Raw genomic sequence first — 20,693 nt, forward strand, 5'->3', positions numbered from 1 at the left:
GACACCCGTAATAAGGGCCCAGGTCATTCCGGTTGTTGCTCTTGATCTTGCTGACATGGCATTGGTGGTCGTAGAAGCTCGAGGTTTGTCCGAATCCGTCTACCGAGCATGGCTTCCGATGGCGATTGTTATATTCAGAAAATAAACTGGCAGCACGGGCCGTAGTGGAAGGGAGAAAAACAAGAACTGATATGGAAGGTTAGAGGATAATAAACAGTCAATCAGAGAGGTCGCATTTGCATTTATTTAATTCGTTTCCGAAACCTATTTACGGAGGTAACTGCGATGATCCTTACGATGCGGATGGGTTAGGTGTGATCCTATACGTCAACAACAGAAGGTCTAATGCTTTTTGCATAGAGCCCTTCCCTTCACGAATCTTCTTCATAGCCCTCTTGAACGTGTCAACAAAACGTTCTACCTGCCCGTTGGATTGGGGCTGAAATGGTGCCGTGGTGATGTGCAGAATGCCGTATGTACTACAAAACTCGGCAAATTCGGCACTCGTAAATTGGGTACCGTTGTCGGAGATGACTGTTTTCGGCATCCCATCCTCGTCGCCACTGTTGAATTCGCGTCCATGAAGATGCGGCCGTGATCTTATCCACGTAATTTATAACGAACGCGAATCAAACTATTAAAACACTAATTAACTTTATTAAAATCTAAGAGGAAGAGGTGACAATTGCCTTCTTCCTCTTTTATTTCCATCTCTATCTCTATCTCTATCTCTATCTAACGCACATGAAATCGGCTAATCAGGAGCTGGTTCACGTTTGACAGAAAAGTGGTTCATTTTCGCCATCGTATTGTCACCTCTTCTCTTAAATTAAAATACTAAAGAAACATATGTACTTCATCATTCAGATGACAGTTCGTGCTGATGTGGCATCTGTTGCAGTTACAGCCCACCTGTCATGAATGAACCAAGCCGTAAAGCGAGGAGACTGACCGTCTGAGGCCGTGCTCCCAGATCTGCTCTATTTACCTGAACACTCAGTATTTATTAAGTACTCTGTCTAAATTCGGTGGAAATACTCTTTAATATTCTATTGGAATTTTTAATTATTTCAATAAGCTTATTTTCGAAAATTTGAAATGTTTCCAGAAGTTCTTAGATATTCTTCCAAGTCTCTTGGAATCCCACAAGAAACTAACCTCTAAATTGGAATTTGCATTAGAATTCCGTTGAAACTATTATCATATTGAGATTCACTTGGATTTATTGTCAGAATTTTTAGGAACTCTTTACATGATGTACTTGGAGTTTACGACAGGATTTTTTTGAAATAAAGACTGGAACGCGCAAAAATTAGTTGACAAAAAATCGTTTATTTCATTCATATCACAAAAATCTTCTTATTTTTCTTTTTGTAGTTCAATTCATATATTTCAAGGAAAAAATGTTAACGGCGTCGGTGGTGTAGTGGTAAGCGTGATTACCTCTCACCCCAGCAGGCCTGGGTTCAATCCCAGTCGGCGGCGCCGGGATGTTCTGAGGCATAACATCTCTGATCACGCCTTCCTTCGGATGGGAAGTAAAGCCGTTGGTCCCCGGTTCATGAGTTGATGGGTCGATAGGTAGGGTCCAGGTGTGGGAGCTGCCTTCCTGGCACGTCGGTAGCATTGGTGCTCAGCACGGAAAACAAGATCGACGGAAAAAACAAACCAAAGGAAAAAAAAAAAAAAAAAAAAGGAAAAAATTTTCGTTTATTCATTTGGTTTGCCAAATCCGAACTGCCGTGCCTTCCGCTTAACCCCTTCCATTACTTTTTGCACAGTAGTCTCATCGACCTTATTCGCCGCCGAACGCCAGTTAGATTTATACTGCTGCTCGTTTTCCATGGATTTATTAGTTTTTTTTTAAGATTTCGTTTGACCAAGGCCCAATACCGTTCGATAGGGCGGAGTTCTGGGCTGTTGGGAGGGTTGTGGTCTTTGGGTACCACAGCCACGTTGTTCGCATCGTACCACTCGATTGCCTTTTTCCCATAGTGGCAGTTCGCCAAGTCCGGCCAGAACTGCACAGGTCTATTATGTTGCTTTAAGAATGGTAGCAGCCGCTTTTCCAGGCACTCTAGGCCTCCACTCCTTTGTGAGCAGATTCGTATACAGCTTTCGGGACCGCTGCTTTGCCGACGTGTTTTGTTTGTAATCTCGGTTCGCCACCTTCACCTTCTTAAACGTCGACAACCTGGCTTGTTTCTTGGCCCGCTGCACAGTGGCATGGGAGACATTGAGCTTGCCAGCGACCTCCCGGATGGAGAGGTTAGGTTTCCGCTTATATTTCACTGCCACCTTCTTCGTCGTCGCTGCCACGTCCGGATTACGATTGCCGCCTCTTCCAGGCTTCCTGGCGGTTGACAGACGCTCCCCGAACACTTTTAAAACGTTTGTCACGGTCGATTTGGCCACATCCAGGAATTTTGCCAACTTGGCGTGTGAGAACGTCGGATTCTATTGCTGCGCGAGCAAAATTTTGACATGCTGCTCCTCTTGCTTGGACGTCATTTTGAAAACTGGAGAGTAAACGGTGAAAACTCATCATAGCGACGATTGTATATACACTCAACTTCCAAATGGTGTTTTTTATGCATTTTTAACAGAAATACACCAATTTGAAGTTGACCAACTTTTGCGGCGCGTTACAGACTTAACTCATCAGAACATCTTCTTTTTCATCCTCAGAATTATTTTAAGAATTCGCTCGGGGTTTTTTATGTTTCTCTCGAATTTTTCATGGTTACGTTATAATTTGTATCGCATTTTCCAAAATCCCATTATACAATTTTTTTATTCTGTTGGACTCTCCTCAAAACTTACTTACCACGATCCTCATATGAATCGGCTCCCGCCTTTAGTTTTAAGTAATTTTGTAAAACAAAAACTGGCTTCGTGAAGCTACTGCGAATGAGCCTTGACAAATAAACAAACTTAAAAATAAAATATCCCTAGATGTTATGAGTTTGAATTTCCATGTAATGTAAATCAACTACTGCTAAATAACCTAGGGGGTAAGTCACTCTGCCACCTTGTGTTAAAACCCACAAAAACACACTGTGACACACTCCAAACACCTTGTCATGCAGACTGCCACCCGATAATGTTTCATCAATTCTGGCACCACTTCCAAGAATGTTTACATCATGTGTTGTTTATAATAGACCAATTCATGATCTGATTTCATCATTAACCTTTGACAGTATGATCTGTTTGTTGTTGTTGTTCTGAACCTCTTTAATGAGTAAACAAACCAATCTAACTTGTCAAATTTGAAAATATTTAAAATGATTGGTTTATGTATATGAGCCAGGGCATCAGCTAGTGTTCAAATTTAAAATAATGCAAGTGATCTGGATAAACGTAGCTAGCAGGATTGATGTTTAGACTTTATCTGTTTTTGTTGGCATACTCCAACAGACAGTACATTGGATTGAGCACCTCATGCAAACCATTCTCGAGAAACGCCACCGTAATCCAGACCTTCTTCCCCTCGGAAGATGATGTACAGCCTTTGTCGTAGTTCGTAAGCTGATAGGTGCTTGAGTTTGTGATAGGAGTCTTCAAACAAAGTTTTTCGGGCCATGCGAGGTGCTGAGCTTCCATCATAAGAACCGTTCGTAGGCTCGTAGAACTCCGTAGACAGCTTTTCTACCCTTTAGTGCACCAGACCGTGGGTCTTAAAATGTGTCAGTTTTCGTTGAATCCGTTTTCCCAAAGATTTGTTCCGTATATTGGTGATGATGTCACCGTCAAAACATCGTGTCTTCTTGCAAAGATTGACAGTTTCTTATGGGAATTTTCGTTGCAGTGAAAGCATAGTACTCAGTCCACCATGTATCTCACACAGTCTGATGTTTGCTTACTGGATTTTACCATGGGAGTAAAGAGCTACAGAGTCTCCGTCAACGTCAATAAACAACTGTCATTTGCAGCGTTGTGGAAATCATGGTTGCCAGTAAACATTGTATGGTGCCGCTTAACGTTTTGACAGCTCGTTCGACACAGAAACACCCTGAAACACCCAAAAACACACAAGAAACACTATCAGCACAGTCACAAGGTGGCAGAGTGACTTACCTCCTGATATTACCTCTTCTTGACGTTATGGAAAATAATAAAAGCTCCATAGGATTCGATTGGAATCGAATCAACTTCAAATTTCATTCGAATTCTTATCACAATAATATTGAATTTAACGTCAGAATTCCTCAACTGTTCTTGTCAGTATTTTTTGGAACTCTTGTCAGAAATTGCTTGGAGTTGTGGAGTTTTTGATATTTTTTGGAATTATCCTCAGTTCTTCTCAAATATTGTTTAAAAATGTCTTGGACATTTCCACACAATCCCCTTGGAATTTTCTCCAGAATTACTATGTAATTCTGCTTATAACTTCATTTAAATTATTCAAAAACTTTACCTGAAGCATTCCACACAAAGACTTTGAATTTTTCGTTCAAAAATAGGTTCTAGTCTCCTCGGAATTCCTGAAGTATACTAACCATAACTATCCAAGAGTTCTAAAGGGTGTCCACGATGAAATTGCCACACTATGAAATTGCTCTAACTTTTTAACCGTTGGGTAGAATTTAATGAAAATTTGGGTGGATTTAGTTCATAGTGCATTATTTACATCCTGCAAGTTTTAAAGTCCTGTGATCAAAACTCGCGGAAATGGAGTCGAAAGAACAGCTCGTGCGTGATAAAATCTTGCGCATTCATCACGAGAACAAGGATCTCTCGCATCGTTCCATCGCTAAAACGTTGGGAATCGCGAATTCCACGGTGTCGCGAGTGATTAAGCGGTTCGAGGAACGGTTGACCACCGATCGGAAGCCCAAAAGTGAAGGAAAAAGTATTCCAAACAATACCAAAAATCACAACCGCGTAGTTGGGGCCTTCAACCGAAATCCGAACGCCGCCGTTAGGGATATGGCTAAGAAGCTGCACCTAAGCCGAAGTTTTGTCCAGAAGGCCAAAACTAAGGCTGGGCTTCGAACGTTCAAGGTACAAAAGGCCCCTAATCGCGACGAGAAGCAGAACAAGTCCGCCAAAACCCGTGCCAGGAAGTTGTACCCCAACATGCTGACGAAAGTTGAATGCTGCATCATGGACGACGAAACATATGTGAAGGCCGACTTCAAACAGATCCCCGGCAACCTGTTTTTCACGGTCAAGGATAAGTTCAGCGTTCCGGAGCATGTCCGCACTCAGAAGATGTCCAAATTTGCGAAGAAATTCCTGGTTTGGCAAGCCATCTGCACGTGCGGGAAGCGGAGTGCACCTTTCGTGACCCAGGACACGATGAACGGACAGGTACATAAAAGAGTGCCTCCAGAAGCGGCTGCTTCCTCTCCTGAAGGCCCACAACGTCCCAACAATCTTCTGGCCGGATTTGGCCTCATGCCACTACTCCAAGGACGTGCTGAAGTGGTATGCGGACAATAAGGTAAATTTCGTGCCGAAAATGTTCAACCCTCCCAACACTCCGGAGCTCCGCCCCATCGAGAAGTACTGGGCGATTATGAAGCAGCACCTTCTTAAACGACCTAAGGTAGTGAAGACAGTCGAGGAACTGAAGAAAGTATGGGTTTACATTCAAAAAACGGTTGATTCACAGGTTGTGCAGAATCTTATGGCCGGGGTTAAGGCCAAGATGCGGGCATTTGCGTATGGACTGTAAATAAAATACGAGTAAAATGGTAAAATGAAGTTTAATAGTTATTTCTCAATCCCTGAAAATTTGATGGCAATCGGATGAAAACTCGAATTTTGCGAATCAATTTTGTGTGTGGCAATTTCATCGTGGACACCCTAACCTTTGAATTATGCCAATTCCTTTGTAATATTTCTCTGTAAATTCAAAGTTTTCTTTCCTGCTCAGATCTGAAGTTTTTTTTTCAAGATCAAGGTTTCTTAAATTATTTCTTACTACAATCTGTCTTTCTCAAAAATTCAACCTTGTTACAGCAAACATATTTTTATATAATTAGTGAAATTATTTTTTATCAAGGTCTAAAGGAATTGATGGAAAGTTTTTCAATAGAAAATCGTTGAATACATCCCCATATTTGAGGAATCGAAAACCCACTCACGCCACCGTAAACCTCGGTGATTGTTTCATACTCGCAAAGAAATATGAGACTGACTACCGGCCGACTGACGGGAACGGAGCGCGGAAAAATCCAAAAAGCAAAGCAGAAAGGAAAAGTTATTTTAACATTCCAAAAGTACACATCCCCCCGCCCGACGGAGCTTCCGGAGATTTTTCTCCAAACGCGCGCTTTCCAAGTCTATGACAATGCCGAAAACGAAACTTCACAATGGAATGATGAGCGTGAGAAGGTTGCGGGTCGTGAGACGTGACCCCCCGGGGGCTAATGGTGCAGCGGTGAGAGTGAACGTCATTCTGCGGATTTTTTTTTGTTCTTTCAAGAAATAACAAAAAGACAACTAGTAACGAGGCAAAGCATTTTCAGCACGATATGAATGTCTGGTGCATAACTTTATCTTTAAAAAAAAAATTCGGGTAAATCTTTGCATCATCTTCTGGGAATGCGAGTACGGCTTTTTGCCCGTTTCTGCGGGGTTGGAACTTTTGGTTCTTAAGAGGCAGTAGGACAAGTTTTCGTCATAGAAAATAATCGAAACTTCTTTGGCTCATATATCAGATGAATTTCAGCATTTGTCAACTCATTTTTTGTTTACTTTATGGAAAGCAGAAGGCTTCATTTTGAAAAAGAAACGAGGGGAACGAAAGTCCCAGATTTATTTAAATTTTGCCAAAAATTACTCAAAAGATTGATTTATTGATTTATGGTCGGAGAAAGTCAGTCAGCTGGCACTGAAAACTCCAACAGTAGGCGAGACAACAGCTCACTTTAATATATTACAGATGACATTGCGGTCCTTGCTGGGGGCCCTTACGCAAAAGGACTGGGTTTAATTCATCAAACAGCTCAGTACTACTACTAAGCTGTTAGAAGAAATTCACGTTCTTCTCTATATCACTGCTAGTTCCTGAAAGTCTCCCATGTCATTTCTGATGTGATCCACGATATATTGACGTCCACATTTTTAGTGTGATGATCTTGAGTTCTTAGTTACGTCTTATAAAACCGTAACACGAGCATCATTCCATTTTCGTATCGCATGTGCTTAATTTTGCGGCTCTCCTTATATTTTTACTTTGTCGACTCCATGGTACCGGAAAAGATATAGATATATACATTATTAGCAATGATGTGATATAACTACTACGGGATGACCGTTCAGGATGGATCAACGGATGTGAAATGATGGAAAATTTAAATTCAACACGATTTAAAGTATTTTAATGCAACATTACATTTGTTCACTGACAATTAACACATTTTTCAACTTGTTATCTTAACTTATTTCTCGAAGAATTTACTAGTGTTTTACACAATTAGTATCCATCATATCGTATCTTCAAGTGAGTTTCGCAAGCACCACATTTCGTTCAGGCTCTTTGGAACTACATGTGATAAAAAATGAAACGCACCTTTTAAAGTGAATTGCACATAACAATGCACAGTGGTCCTGAATGCAGATTTAGGTGGAATGATATGTTTTGAGCCTGAAATTGAAACTTTCTAAAAGTTTCTTCTACAAAGTTGTTCCTTATAGTTAGGCCCTTATTTTTATGACAATGAATTCTAGGGTCGCTCTTATTAGCATTAAAATAAAAAATCTAACTTTTTTGTTTGAATAAATTAAGGTATACATTCTTGGACAAAGTTATAACTGAGCTAATTTCAAGCAACTTTGTTGAAATCAACTTTTTTGTATCTCTTAAATTGGCCGATTTAGAGCTATTTTCTTGAATTGAGTTAGGGTGACGCTAAAAAAAATGAAATAAGAAAACTAGAGCAAAATAACTGTTTTTTTAGCGTCACCCTAACTCAATTCAAGAAAATAGCTCTAAATTGGCCAATTTAAGAGATACAACAAAGTTGATTTCAACAAATTTGCTTGAAATAAGCTCAACTATAACTTTGCCGAAAAATATATACCTTAATTTATTCAAACAAAACAGTTAGATTTTTGATTTTAATGATAATAATAAGCACCCTAGAATTCATTGTCATAAAAATAAGGGCCTAACTATAAGGAACAACTTTGTAGAAGAGACTTTTAGTCTAAAGTTTCAACTTCAGTCTCGAAACATATTATTCCACCTAAATCTGCATTCTGGACCACTGTGCAATGTTCATCACTCACTCACACATGAAATCTGCCTCGACTAACTTTAACCAAACTTCAACTTAACTTTAACTTTAACATAACCTTAAATCATCTTTTACATAACTTTACCTTACTTTTAACATAACTTAAACATAACTTTAAAGTACCTTTAACATAACATTAATTTAAAATTAACCTAACTGTTGCTGTCAGAGGCTACTTTGAACTCCGGTTAGGGAGATCAGTTTTCACGACTAGTCAGCGGGGAAGGGGATTACTTCGAGTAGCTACTTGGATCTCTTTATTAGGAAGATCACTTTCACTGGTTTAAACAAAAGGAAGCAAAAATTGGTTTCAAGTTACTTTGAACTCTCTATTAGGAGATCAGCTTTCACTTTACTGCTAAAATGAAGGGTATTCGGATTTATACGAAGACCACGGAGTTGAGTTAGAACTTGTTTATTGATACAAATATTACAAAATTTATCTTGATCCTACATATTAGTCTATCGATGCGTAATTATGTAAAACTCTTATCTGTATATTTTATACTTTTACATATCCCTTTGAAGACCGGGTTTTCTAATTGATTTCCTTACTTTCTAGCTTGAGTATGTTCTAGGATTTGAAGGGTTATTTTCGTATTCTTCAGGCCCTTCCTTCCTTATATACTTTATCCTGTTCAGATCTGGTGTTTCGGATAATTTTCGTTTATTTGTAGTATTTTAAGAACCAGATCTGAGAAGGATCCTATCCATACATTGGCTTACATTTGTAGTGTTTTGCCTATCTTAACTAGGATAAACAGAGAAAGAATATAGGAAGGATATTGCACCATCCATGCGTGGGCGTGTCCCTTATACGTTAATCCTAGCTTATCCGTCATTGGATTTATGATACCTTGCCTTATGTAGATTCTATCCTCGCACTTATGCTCTCCTTTTCATTTTATTTTGTGTCCGTATCTTAACACCGGATCGACTGCGATCCTCGCTGCGACCGACTGTCTGGTTTTGCTCTCGGCAATATGGCTGCAGCCGTTGGTACTTATTTTCTAGGAATAGGTTTGAAAATTAAAATTAACTTGCTTGCAGCGATTTGGCTGCAGTTTTTGGTTTAGATCTTGAACTCCCACAAAGTTGAGAATTGTAATTAATTTGCTCGCGGCGATACTAACATTAGCTTTAAAATAACTTTAACTTAACTTAAACTTAACTTTAACATAAAATATACTTTAACTTAACCTAATTTTAAATGCAACTTACCTTCAACTTAACTTAACTTTAACATAACTTGATCTAACCTTTAATATAATTTTAACTTAACATTAACTTTAATTATGCTTTATCTTTAACATATATATTAGACCTGTTTATTTTAATTGAAATGTTCGGAATGTAACGGGTCAACCGTGATTACTGTTCGTCATGTTAATTTGAACTTTTGTGCAAATTTTCAGCAAAATCGGTGTTGATTTAGAGGTGCTTCTAGTTAATTTTATGTTTTCAAGGTAATTTACGGCTTATAATATTTGTATCTCGAGACTGAAACAACGAAAGCTGCTGTAACAACTTTCATAGCAAAGCTTAATGTGTTATCTACCAACTTTGTGGTCAAAGGTTGACTATTCGAAGTGAGTTTATTGAATTTTCACTTAGTTTCATGCTCGAAGATATCTTAAAATGTGAAGAATTTTAAAGTATTTGTTCTACGAATTTTCCACCCGTATGATATACAAATGTGTAGTGTACGGCATAATGTTCCTCATATTGTTCTAGAAGTTTCATTCCAACATAGTTTTCGTGTTTATTTCATAGATTGAGAGATAAAAATCAGAAAAGAAGCCGTTTTAGCTAAAATTCACAAGACAACAGAACCAATAAAAGTCAATTAGATTGACAGAACATAGTTGCATTGCTTTTCAATGACGACCGATGACTGTTTCATTAATATATGATTTTTTCATAAATATGAATCCTCAGTAGACGTGTTTTTTTTTATCAAAGGCAAGTGTCACTCGAGCCATTCAAATGTTCGTTATTTTATAAATTGCTGTTATGGTTCGAGTGACACTTGCCTTTGATAAAAAACACGTCTACTGAGGATTCATATTTATGAAAAAATCATATATCAATGAAACAGTCATCGGTCGTCATTGAAAAGCAATGCAACTATGTTCTGTCAATCTAATTGACTTTTATTGGTTCTGTTGTCTTGTGAATTTTAGCTAAAACGGCCTCTTTTCTGATTTTTATCTCTCAATCTATGAAATAAACACGAAAACTATGTTGGAATGAAACTTCTAGAACAATATGAGGAACATTATGCCGTACACTACACATTTTTATATCATACGGGTGGAAAATTCGTAGAACAAATACTTTAAAATTCTTCACATTTTAAGATATCTTCGAGCATGAAACTAAGTCAAAATTCAATAAAATCACTTCGAATAGTCAACCTTTGGTCACAAAGCTGATACATGACACATTAAACTTTGCTATGAAAGTTGTTACAGCAGTTTTCGTTATTTCAGTCTCGAGATACAAATATTGTAAGCCGTAAATTACCTTAAAAACATAAAATTAACTTGAAGCACCTCAAAATCATCACCGATTTTGCTGAAAATTTACACAGAAGTACAAATTAACATGACGAACAGTAATCACGGTTGACCCGTTACATTCCGAACATTTCGTTTAAAATGAACAGGTCTAATATATATAACCAAGGGGCAAGACAGCTTTTGATCATGAGTAAAATCAGAGCGAATTTCTAGCAACTCTGAATAGCTCACGTTAATCTACATCAAATACACATAGCAACCTGTTTTTGTGTTGAAATCTGTCATCATCGGTGGGCTGAAGCCGATAGACATATTTTTCAACAGTAATTTCATAAGCAACTGAAAACTGGCGCTGAAGTTCTTGCGGATGTGATACTTGTGGTGCTGTTGCGGAATATGCTGGATTGTATAATTCTGTCCGGGATATCAGTGTTACAGAATGTATGGATACGATGATTCAAGACCACCACTAGGTCTGAGTCATCGGATACTATCACCGAAAGGGTAGTAAAGTAGTTAGCAGTGGTGAGAGGAACACTTTGCTATTAGTAGCATGAGGAATTGAGTCCACCAATGAAGGATCTGTAGCTGACGAAAATGAGAGTGCCCGGAACTATTGTTCAAACTAACATTTTGTTTTATTTATTATAGAGATTTTTAGCCGAATTCAAACTAACAGAAAAAGTTTTGCACTGAGCTCTCCTGGGATTCTCCAGAATTCCTATTGAAACAAACTGCGTTTTAGCTCAAGACCAAATAGTGTCCATACGTCAACATCATTGACTTATACACTGTATATTGAACAGAAACGTCATAGTGTCATTAAGAAGGGCTAGGATTGTCCTACCTGCCAACAAACGAATATCTCGTGGTACAAGCTGAGCAAAGTCAGCCTCAGCATGGCGTTACAAACTACTCAGAAAAACGACGACCATGTGCTACAACAACAGCAGTTCAAAAGGCTTTTATCGATAAGATGTTTGTCACTTTCGATCAACTGCCAACGAACAATCCGTCTGAAATTATTCCTTGGTTCGAGGAGCGCTACAAGTCACACCTTCTATAGCCTATGAAATATCGTAAATCGTAGCCTGGGGGGAATCGCGACCACCTTTGCTGCTCAATCTAACAGTATAGGGCAGGAAAACAAGACAGAATGGATATGCGTTTGAGTCTACCTTCGTTTCAATAGTTTTGTTAATTGGAGTGTTTTATAAAGTTAAAAGCACATTTAGATTAACACATTTTTTAATGTAGGTCTTTGTTTAATTAGTTCAACAATCCAAACCTTATCTATAGCTATTTCTTTTTCTGCGAAATTTTTTAGTCCTACCGTAAACGCATTCTAATCTAATCTAACACCAACACAGCCAGTTCTTGAAAGCATCATGGAAAATGATATATATATGCCTACATCATTTTCTTGTCTATTTGATATATGTTTCACATCGAAGATGCGTCACACATATTAAAACGGCCAGGCCTACTGTGTAGTATTTAAGGGGCAAGATGATTCAGAAAATATTGGGTGTGTTTAAATCGAAGTACGTTCCGATTTTGGTAATTATATGATTGGTTGGTCGTTGGAAGCATCAAAGCTAGAAAGGTTAAGTGATGCTCCATTTTCTTCTGACGGTTGGGGCATGAGCACTAACTCTTGTCCTAGCCTTTTATGACTTATGGTTTTAGCGCCATTACTCGCTTTCTGAAAAGAAAAAAGGGAAAGGAAAAGGAGAAGGACAAAGGGGAAAGGATTATGTGAAATCTATGAACATAAACAATATTTGTGATTTGAAATATACAATATAGAAATTCATAACAGCGGTGGTCACTACCTGATTCTTGTCACTATTATCAAGTCAATTCGGAATATGCTCTTCACCATGCAAACTTGAAAATCACTTATGCAGTTTGACACAAATTTAAAAATCAGTTAAATTACTCATTTGACCTAGTGACCCCTTGGGCCTAGTTACATTCGGCTTAATAGCGCCTGTTGACATCAGGCCATGTGGAACTTGTCTACGCCCTTGCCATCAGGCTATGTTGCCACTCCTCCTCAATGGTGGGTCTTCCCATCTCCTGGTATCTCCCTTAATCCTCCGGAAGAAATGATTTCCTGACTGTAAGCTTTCCGCATTTTCAGCAGTTTAATATTGTGGTCACGAGCCAATGATGTAGATCCAGGGCAGGGACCTCCCAGGTGTAGCAGCTTGCTAGTCTGCCAAAGGCTGCAACATATGCTGTTTCCTCGTTTTCATTTACTCCGATGTGTCCTAGGGATCCATACAAAATAATATACTTCTGAATTCCTTTGATACAGGGTTATTTGACCATGTCGAACAGGAATTTGATTAGTACGCTAGCAGAATCACTTCTTCCTGGGGTCATACACATTCATCCGCAATGTGTAAAAACAGCAGATCTAATACCTGGCCGTGTCCGAATGCAGGTCAAATAGGGAATGGGAAGGAATGTGTTGACATGACACTCGCTGTGAAGGAAAGCCAGAAGTCCTCTGCGAGAAATTACTGGGATATTGAATGTGGGGAAAGGTTTGCAGCATGGATCGCTTTGGTAAACTAATGCTGATTGTAGCGTACACAGGTGACTATAAACACATATGATATTTGTTTGTTTATGTGTTTGCAGTTAAATCAAATAAGTGGAAAGCTCTCATTAATGGAAAGCTTATTCTGCAACTGTTTCTGGCTGTTCAACGCTGTGGACGATCATCATCAAGGGAATTAATTAATAGGAACGAACTCACCAAATGAATCCATGAGTAATGTCAATGATGAAATTGCATGGCGCTGCTGGTCCATCTTTCTTGCTTGAATCAGAATAATATCCACCCTTGACCGCTTCCTCCACCTCGTACTGATGATACTTTTTAACTGAAATAACATGTTGCCTCTCCTTGAATACACCTTGATCCATGGTGATTTCTTTTAATCTGGGGAATTTTCTGTCTGTATATGTGCTTAAAGGAGTCTCCAGGATCACCACTTGTGTGTCGCTTCTCCGTGACGTCGTCGCAAACGAAAGAACGTCGGGGGTTCAGTGGGGGAGTTTGTTTTCAGAACTCCTTCTTGACTCTTTGCTTATCGGCTTCTGGACCGGTGTGATGGCTGGTTTTTTTATACTGTTATAAAAATATGACGACATATATTTTCCTATTTTTTACTCGTCAGATAAACAGCGGAGAAAATGCACGTCAAACTTGTTCCTTAGTCCTACCGTAAACGCATTCTGGTTTAAATATCGTACGTATCCTACCACTTCTAGCACACGGGTACACTTCCTTCCAATCTCCTCAACTGACAAATTTTCGCCAACCCATTCTTGATGGCAGCCCCGACCTCGTACATTCAATGCTAGTGGCTAGTTTCGGAACCGCAAATCGCCGACTGATCATTTTTACGAAATCTTGATGATCAATCTGTTATCAGATATGAGCCGTCTTGCAAGTGATCTTATACAATTTCAACGGTTAGTAAATTTAAAAAATGCATAATTTCATCTCCAATAAATTAAATGTCGGTGGCTAGATGACGTCTGTACGGATTTTTCATTGTAGGTTTGTATTTTTTGAAAAAAAGCGAGACTACTTTGATCAATTTTGAGTAATTATGAGTTGCTCAAATTTACTCCCTGCGAAACTATTCGCTCTGAGTACAGCTGACTTGCCCCTTGTATTTAACTTAAATTTAACTTATATTCAACGTAACTTTAACATAACTTTAACATCGCTTTAACTTTAACATAACTTTAACTTAATTTTAACTTAACATAACTGAACTTTAACTTAACTGTAACTAAACTTTAACGTATCCTTAACTTAATTTTAACTTAAATTTAACATAACTTTAACCTAACATTAAATTAACTTTACATTAGCTTAAGCATAAACCTAACTCTAACTTAATTTTTCCATAACTTTAACTCAATTTTAACTTAGCTTTCAATAACTTTACCTTGAACATTACTTTAACTTTCAAATTATTTTAACTTTATCTTTAACTTCACTGTAACATAACTTTAACTTATCTTTTATTTAACTTTAACAAAACTTTAACTTATCTTTAACTTTGACAAAACTTTAACTTAATTTAAACTTAACTGATAACTATACGGTCACATGTAAATATCTGTAAATATCACCCAACATTTGTAAATATTTAGCATTAAGTCACATTGAATTCAAACCAAAACAAACTAAAGTAGTTAAGCCTAACACAAATTTAAATAACAGAAAACAGATTTAAATCACCAACCGTCACCACAATAATACACTACACTGTTCAATCGACCCACAAGCTATTGTACATGCAAAACCCATTCAATGAAAACAAAGTTACACAATCCCATCAGTACAAAATATAAAGCCAAAGCAACCGGTAGCAAACTCAAGTCGTTCTCTTTATTCCGAGCAAATAAGGCAAACCCCCCCTCAGTGCAGTAAATTCGAGTGATCTTTCAAAATCCGAAACTGATCTCAATGGTGGCCAAAGGTGGTAATAAATCGATCACGGAATCGATTGAGTGCGTATGTTTCGTGCGTGATAATCACAGTGAGTGATTCGTGTAGAACAAACCCCACAACGGTCATTTAAGATAGTGCGATAGTGAAGTGTGCTATAGTGGCGAATTACCCTTTCCTGTGGTTTGGTGTACCGCTTTTTGAAATAGCGGGTAGTAATACCTCCGGTGGCCGGTAGTTAGATCTCCACGATCGAACATTGGTTTTGCTGATTTTTTACTTAACATTAAATAAACTTTAACATAACCTTAATAAAATTTTAACTTAAATTTAACATAACTTTAACTAAACTTTAACCTAAAATCAACTTAACATATATTTAACTTAACTTTAACTTTTACATAACTTTAACTTAACTTTAGCATATTTTGTTTTCCTAGATAACACGGGTTGATATAGGGAAAATGGCTGTAATGTTGGCCTATGGATCTAAGATTGGGCACATCGCTAAAAGTCTGCTATTCACAAGGGGTAAGTCACTCAGCACAGTATGCCGAGAGTTGATTCGGCACAGCTTGGGCACATCCGTCCACAGACCTTCGGCACAATCTGTTTGTTTATTGAATCTGATCTGTTAATTAAATAAAATGGGAGCACTGCTGGACAGCTGTCATTGAAGTTTGACTGCGTATTTCAGAAAAATACTCTAACTATATATACTAGAGGAATTCAGACTAGCAATTCACTTCTCGGTTCACATTTAAATTCTAAATGTAGGCTTCCGAGGGCTGTCGATTGCTATCGATGCCGGTCACAAGTCTTTCAGCTACTACGCAAATGGAGTGTACTACGAACCGGAATGCATGAATAATTTGGATGGATTAGATCATGCAGTGGTGGCGATTGGCTAATCAAGAACTCCTGGTCCAACTCCTGCGGCAACGATGGATATGCTTTGATGGCGGTGAAGGGTAACAACTGTTTCGTTACCACCGATTCGACGTATGTAAATTTGAAGTAAGATTTCTGTTTAAATTAGAATTAAGTAAAAGAGTAGTTTCATTTTCGGATATGTGCCATCTTATACGAGATGAAATAAATGGTTTTCCAATTTCGTAAAATGAAACAAAATTTGTAAGTTAATTAGGTTGAGTGGAAGCAATGAAAATTCCGTGTGATTGTGCCGTGAAAAACTAGTTTGGTATTGTTCAAGTGAGTTTTGTTTGGTAGATGACCAACTAACCGAGTGCTGTTGATTTGCTGCTCAAAAGTAGGGTCGTTACAAGGCCGAACTACTTTTCACGGCACAATCACACGGAATTGTTATTGCTTCCACTCAACCTAATTAACTTACAACATACTCGAATTCTCCCGGAAAGCCAACCCGATGGCAAAACCGAACATCTTCGCTTGGATCCTCCTTCTTGGCATAATCCATTCCGACGTCGAAAACCTCCGAGAGCTTTTCTTGCCCGGAATCATCACCTTCAGCAGTTCCTCTTCCAGATTGAGCAGAAAGGTCTAGTGCTTCTGAATCGTTTCCGTATGATTCATCAGCAACGTTTGGGCGACATTGCATCAGTAGGACTTGTAACGCGCACCCAGAGCACAGATGATCGATCCGAAGTGCAGATAGTTCTTGTCGCTGAATGTACTGAACTTCAAGCTCTAATTGCCACCCGTTTGGATAATCACCGGGCACATGTCCAACTAGTTGGTATCGGAGACGAACCTTTTGTTCGTCAGAGCCTGCTCGACACCCTCCGACAGTTTGGCATATTTTACTTTTTTATCAGCATCGATAATCTTCATGATGTGATCCTTGAGGTACTTGTTGAATACGTCTCCCATAACTAGGCAGGCCTTGATGGTGATAACCTCGGAGTCCTCCTTAGAGCACATGATGTACCCGATTGGGACGCTGATGTCCACCGTGTTGAAGCTCTTGTTCTTGACGAAGGCTCGTCACGATTCACATAATTCACCCGGGAAGTTCTCCTTGATCTCCAGCAGCTTTTCAAAATTGGCCTTGTCTTTGTCGTTCTTATCCCAAACCAGCAGCTTTACCGACGGAATGCCCTCCTCACCGTCCTTCTCGAGCTGCTTCAAGAAGTAGAGTTATGTCCCAGCCTGCCTAAGATCACATCTTATGTGCCAGTCAACCTTACATCGTAGCTCCCACGGCAGGCAAGCCATTCAACCAGCCTACTCATCATTTCCAGGAACAACATCGTCGTTCCTACGTAGCGCCTGCAATAGACCAGACTCAGCCCGAATAACTTCATCGAATACAACCTGAATCCCGGTACGTGACTATTCTATGGAGGACATCGTGGCGACATGGACTGTTCCCAGCTGACCTCAGCAGTTTAACAGTATAGTTAGGTTGTTAGATGGTCGTAAGTAGAACAGGCACTCAGTTCTTAGTTGACTCCCAAAGTGATCGGTTGGTAGTTTTAGTTTGATGAAGTTAATACAAGTGATGTTAGATTAGTTAGATGAAAACGTTTTTTTTAAGTCCTGATGACAATCAGTACATAAGTTTAGATCTTCTAACTGGTCAGGAAAAAGATGGACTTTTCGTACAGCACCTTAATCGTATCGGTCAGCTCGTATCCCAGAAGCGCAGGTGGATTTACTGTAATGGTTTCCTCGACTACGCCAACCGCCGTCAGATTGCAATCCGCCTTCTGCAGCGAATCATCATGGGAAAACTCTGGTTCCTTCCAGTTGGCGTAGAGGCGTTTTATTCGTCGGTAGAAAAAATCCTTATCGAGCGCGATAATCGAAATTTTCGGTGCCGTTGTGAATGCAAACCAAACATTCAAGCTGTCAAATATTCCGGGTTGCCAAAGATACCTTAATATTTGTATTTTACAAAAAATCACAGCTTGCTCTATGACCGGCACTGCCGGCAAAATTGGTACACCTGCGGCACACTTGCTGCACACTGAGAAAAATGGTGACCCAAGATTGGTGTGCGGAGTGACCTACCCCTTGGCTATTCATCAATATTATCTAGATGAACGCGTCATTGGGACGGTAGTAATGGATATTTTTGGTCGCTATTGAAAATTTAGTCGATTGCTGAATTTATGTGTGGGCCCAAATTAGGGGAATTAAGGCCGACATTACATCCATTTCCCCTATATTTATATGAATGGGAGCGATATCCTACGCAGGTGTGGAAGCTGCTTTCCTGCACATTCGATTGCTGTCAATGGATGGCAATCGATGTCCGTCGGTGATTGGCACTAGATTGCGGAACAGAGACCGACGTTAAATAAAGGAAAGAAGATCATTTCCACCATGCGGAAAGTGTCAAAACTATTCGTTTGAAACAAATTCAATATTTTTTGTCGGCACCCTGGATTACATTCCCCCTTTTCCTGCAAACAACAATAAAAACTGACAGCTACATATCTCTGCGGGTGGGTGAAGTATTTTCACGCTGTCGCTCCATGTCAGAAGCTAAAGTAAAATCGCTCATTGGGGAGAAATTCTGAAAACAACTTCGCACGTAGCACCATTGTACAGGGCATTAGCAGTTTCGGTTCGCTTTATTAAACAGAATCGTGGAGCGTGCAGCTGATGGGTGTTTTGTTTGCAGATTCACTAGAATTCTCTCACCATTCCAACTCGTTTGCATTCATTCATTCATTCTCGCGGGAGTACGAGTTGTACAGTTTTATTCGGCATTCTTGACTTGTGTGCTAAACCGGCTGAATGAGCACGGAAAATTAGTTACAGCCATGACGACGACGACGACGACGATGATAACGATGAAGGCGAAAAGTTGCGTGGAATTTGAACAAGCAGGTGGAAATTCGCGTGGTTCGCCTTTACCCACCCCCTTGTGAGATGCTATCTGCGGAGAATAATGAATGGTGCACAAGCTTCACTGAGCACTCCGCCGAAGCGCGCCGGCTCGGTACTCGCTTAGCTAATTCATTAAATTTAATTGCTGGCTAAGTGCTTTCGTCGGATGGAAGCTGAAAATGGTAGCTGATTCTCAAATCTGAGCTAATTTTCGGTGGGTTGGTTGGTTTTCTTTTTCATTAGGACAAGTTTAGCGAAGCTTCATCTGCTCCAGCACTTGGCATTTGAAGGGACAACAATCTCATCATTCTGAAGCATTGTCGATTTGAAAATTTAACTCCTGCTTGCAGAGTTCACAGCATCGTACATTCAATAGAATTTAAACTCTTGCCCCATCCCAGCACAACGCCTATGTAACACTTTCCGGATTTCTCTCTTTCTCCTTAGGCACCTCTTCCATTCGACTCGTGGGTCGGCGAACGGCTCGCCACTGCCGATGCCCCCCTTTGCACCCAACGGGACCCGTACCGGAGGGACGAAGAAGTTTCCGGTGTCGAGGATTGCCTACAGTTGAATGTGTACGTTCCGGAACGACCGGCCCAGGAGGGACCGCTGCCGGTGATGGTGTTCTTCCATGGAGGCGGCTGGCAGTGCGGATCCGGCATGAGAGGCTTCTACGGACCGGACTTTTTGCTCGATCACGACGTAATCTACATTGGAGCCAACTTCCGGTTGGGTCCCCTTGGCTTTCTGAGCACCGAACAGGAAGACTGCCCGGGAAATAATGGACTGAAGGATCAGAGTTTTGTGTTGAAGTGGATTCAGGAGAATATTGCTTCGTTCGGAGGGGATCCCGGTTCGGTGACGATGTTTGGCGAGAGTGCGGGAGGAGCCAGTGGCACCTATCATATGATGTCTCCGATGTCGAAAGGCCTATTCCACCGGGTAATATCGCAGTCCGGAGTGAATCTGGACGCGTGGGCTCAACCGGCACATACGGGAGTTGCTCGGAAGCGATCCGTTCAGTTGGGTGACATGCTGGGATGTCATCAGGGACGAGACGGGAAGTTCCGGGAGATGATGGATTGCTTGCGCAAGGTCTCCGGGGAGGATGTGACGAAGGCGTTCTATGGGTTTTTCGTAAGTAGTGACGGGAGCTACTGATGGTGTGAACATAGTATTGTGATGGTATTTGTTTTTAGACTTGGGACACTGATCCGATGATTCCGTTTCCACCGGTCGTTGAACCGGACCTACCAGGGGCCTTCATCACCAAACATCCCCGGGATGAGTACGAACCGCATGCGCTTGCCCTGCCCTGGATGACCGGCTTGACAATGGACGAGGGAGCTCTGAAGAGTGCTTGTAAGTAATTCTAGACATTTTTTTAGCTTTTTACGGTTGCAGTATACATATATTGACGAATTACGACGAAAAGGATTTAGGCATTGTAGCGTATTTTGGGATCTCGGAAATAGAGAATACAACCACGAATACTGTTTAAAACTTATATTGTCCGGTTATCATAGTCGAACCGACTAAAACGAATAAAACGATTACCGACGAAAAGGTGATACTATATTTTATATAAATCGATATAAAGGTTTGGGAAGTCCA

At 39.9% G+C, this 20,693-nt stretch overlaps 1 protein-coding gene across 1 annotated transcript in view; it reads left to right on the forward strand.

Moving 5' to 3' along the window:
* The window catches only part of LOC135705595 (juvenile hormone esterase-like), a gene marked incomplete at its 3' end in the record, with an annotated part of 59,091 nt that extends 38,650 nt beyond the window's left edge, over positions 1-20,441 (forward strand). Inside the window, exons 2-3 of the mRNA XM_065227364.1 lie at positions 19,524-20,216; positions 20,279-20,441. Coding sequence (XP_065083436.1) covers positions 19,524-20,216; positions 20,279-20,441 — 856 coding nt within the window. The remainder of the gene's footprint in view (positions 1-19,523; positions 20,217-20,278) is intronic.
* Positions 20,442-20,693: the final 252 nt, after the last annotated feature.

The sequence above is a fragment of the Ochlerotatus camptorhynchus genome, unplaced genomic scaffold, assembly GCF_037179485.1.
Source record: "Ochlerotatus camptorhynchus isolate MF236.1 unplaced genomic scaffold, CSIRO-AGI_Acam_v1.1 ptg000270l, whole genome shotgun sequence".
In the NCBI taxonomy this organism is placed as follows: Eukaryota; Metazoa; Arthropoda; class Insecta; order Diptera; family Culicidae; genus Ochlerotatus; species Ochlerotatus camptorhynchus.